At 48.4% G+C, this 401-nt stretch overlaps 1 protein-coding gene across 1 annotated transcript; it reads right to left on the bottom strand.

The window, feature by feature from the left end:
- Positions 1–17: 17 nt before the first annotated feature.
- Positions 18–299, bottom strand: T265_16333 (hypothetical protein; the record flags this gene model as incomplete). Its single annotated transcript, XM_009179942.1, has 1 exon — positions 18–299. A coding segment is annotated over one exon (279 nt), but the record flags the coding sequence as incomplete, so codon positions are not given.
- Positions 300–401: the final 102 nt, after the last annotated feature.

Raw genomic sequence — 401 nt, 5'->3', positions numbered from 1 at the left:
TACACACTACACTCACCTGTCTTGCCTGCACCAATTGCATGGTAACCGTCTCGGCCGGGTAGGTGTTTGCTGAGTTACCACCAGGCGGGTCATTTTTGGCCGCACCGTATTTGGCCCACTTTTTTCGTACTGCAATCTGCGATGCAACCAGCCGCTTTTCGGTGCGGTACTCTTTGGTCTCTTTGATCAAATCACCATCTTCGTTGAAATAATGCTGAATCACCACTTTCGTTCCACGTTCGGGATTGGTGGAGACCTCAACGGGAGGCAGATTGTCCTCTGTTATGTCGTCGATCGAGCTGTATGAGGCAGGCACATGAGAAGTCGGGAAGTAATGAGAGCAAGCTACTTTACTGACCGATTTTATGCAGGTTAATTGAAAGTGTCAATGAATCGTTCAA

The sequence above is a fragment of the Opisthorchis viverrini genome (genome assembly GCF_000715545.1).
Source record: "Opisthorchis viverrini unplaced genomic scaffold scaffold26797, whole genome shotgun sequence".
NCBI lineage: Eukaryota > Metazoa > Platyhelminthes > Trematoda > Opisthorchiida > Opisthorchiidae > Opisthorchis > Opisthorchis viverrini.
Note: the sequence above shows the minus strand (reverse complement) of the source record. Positions and strands in the feature narration are given on the sequence as shown.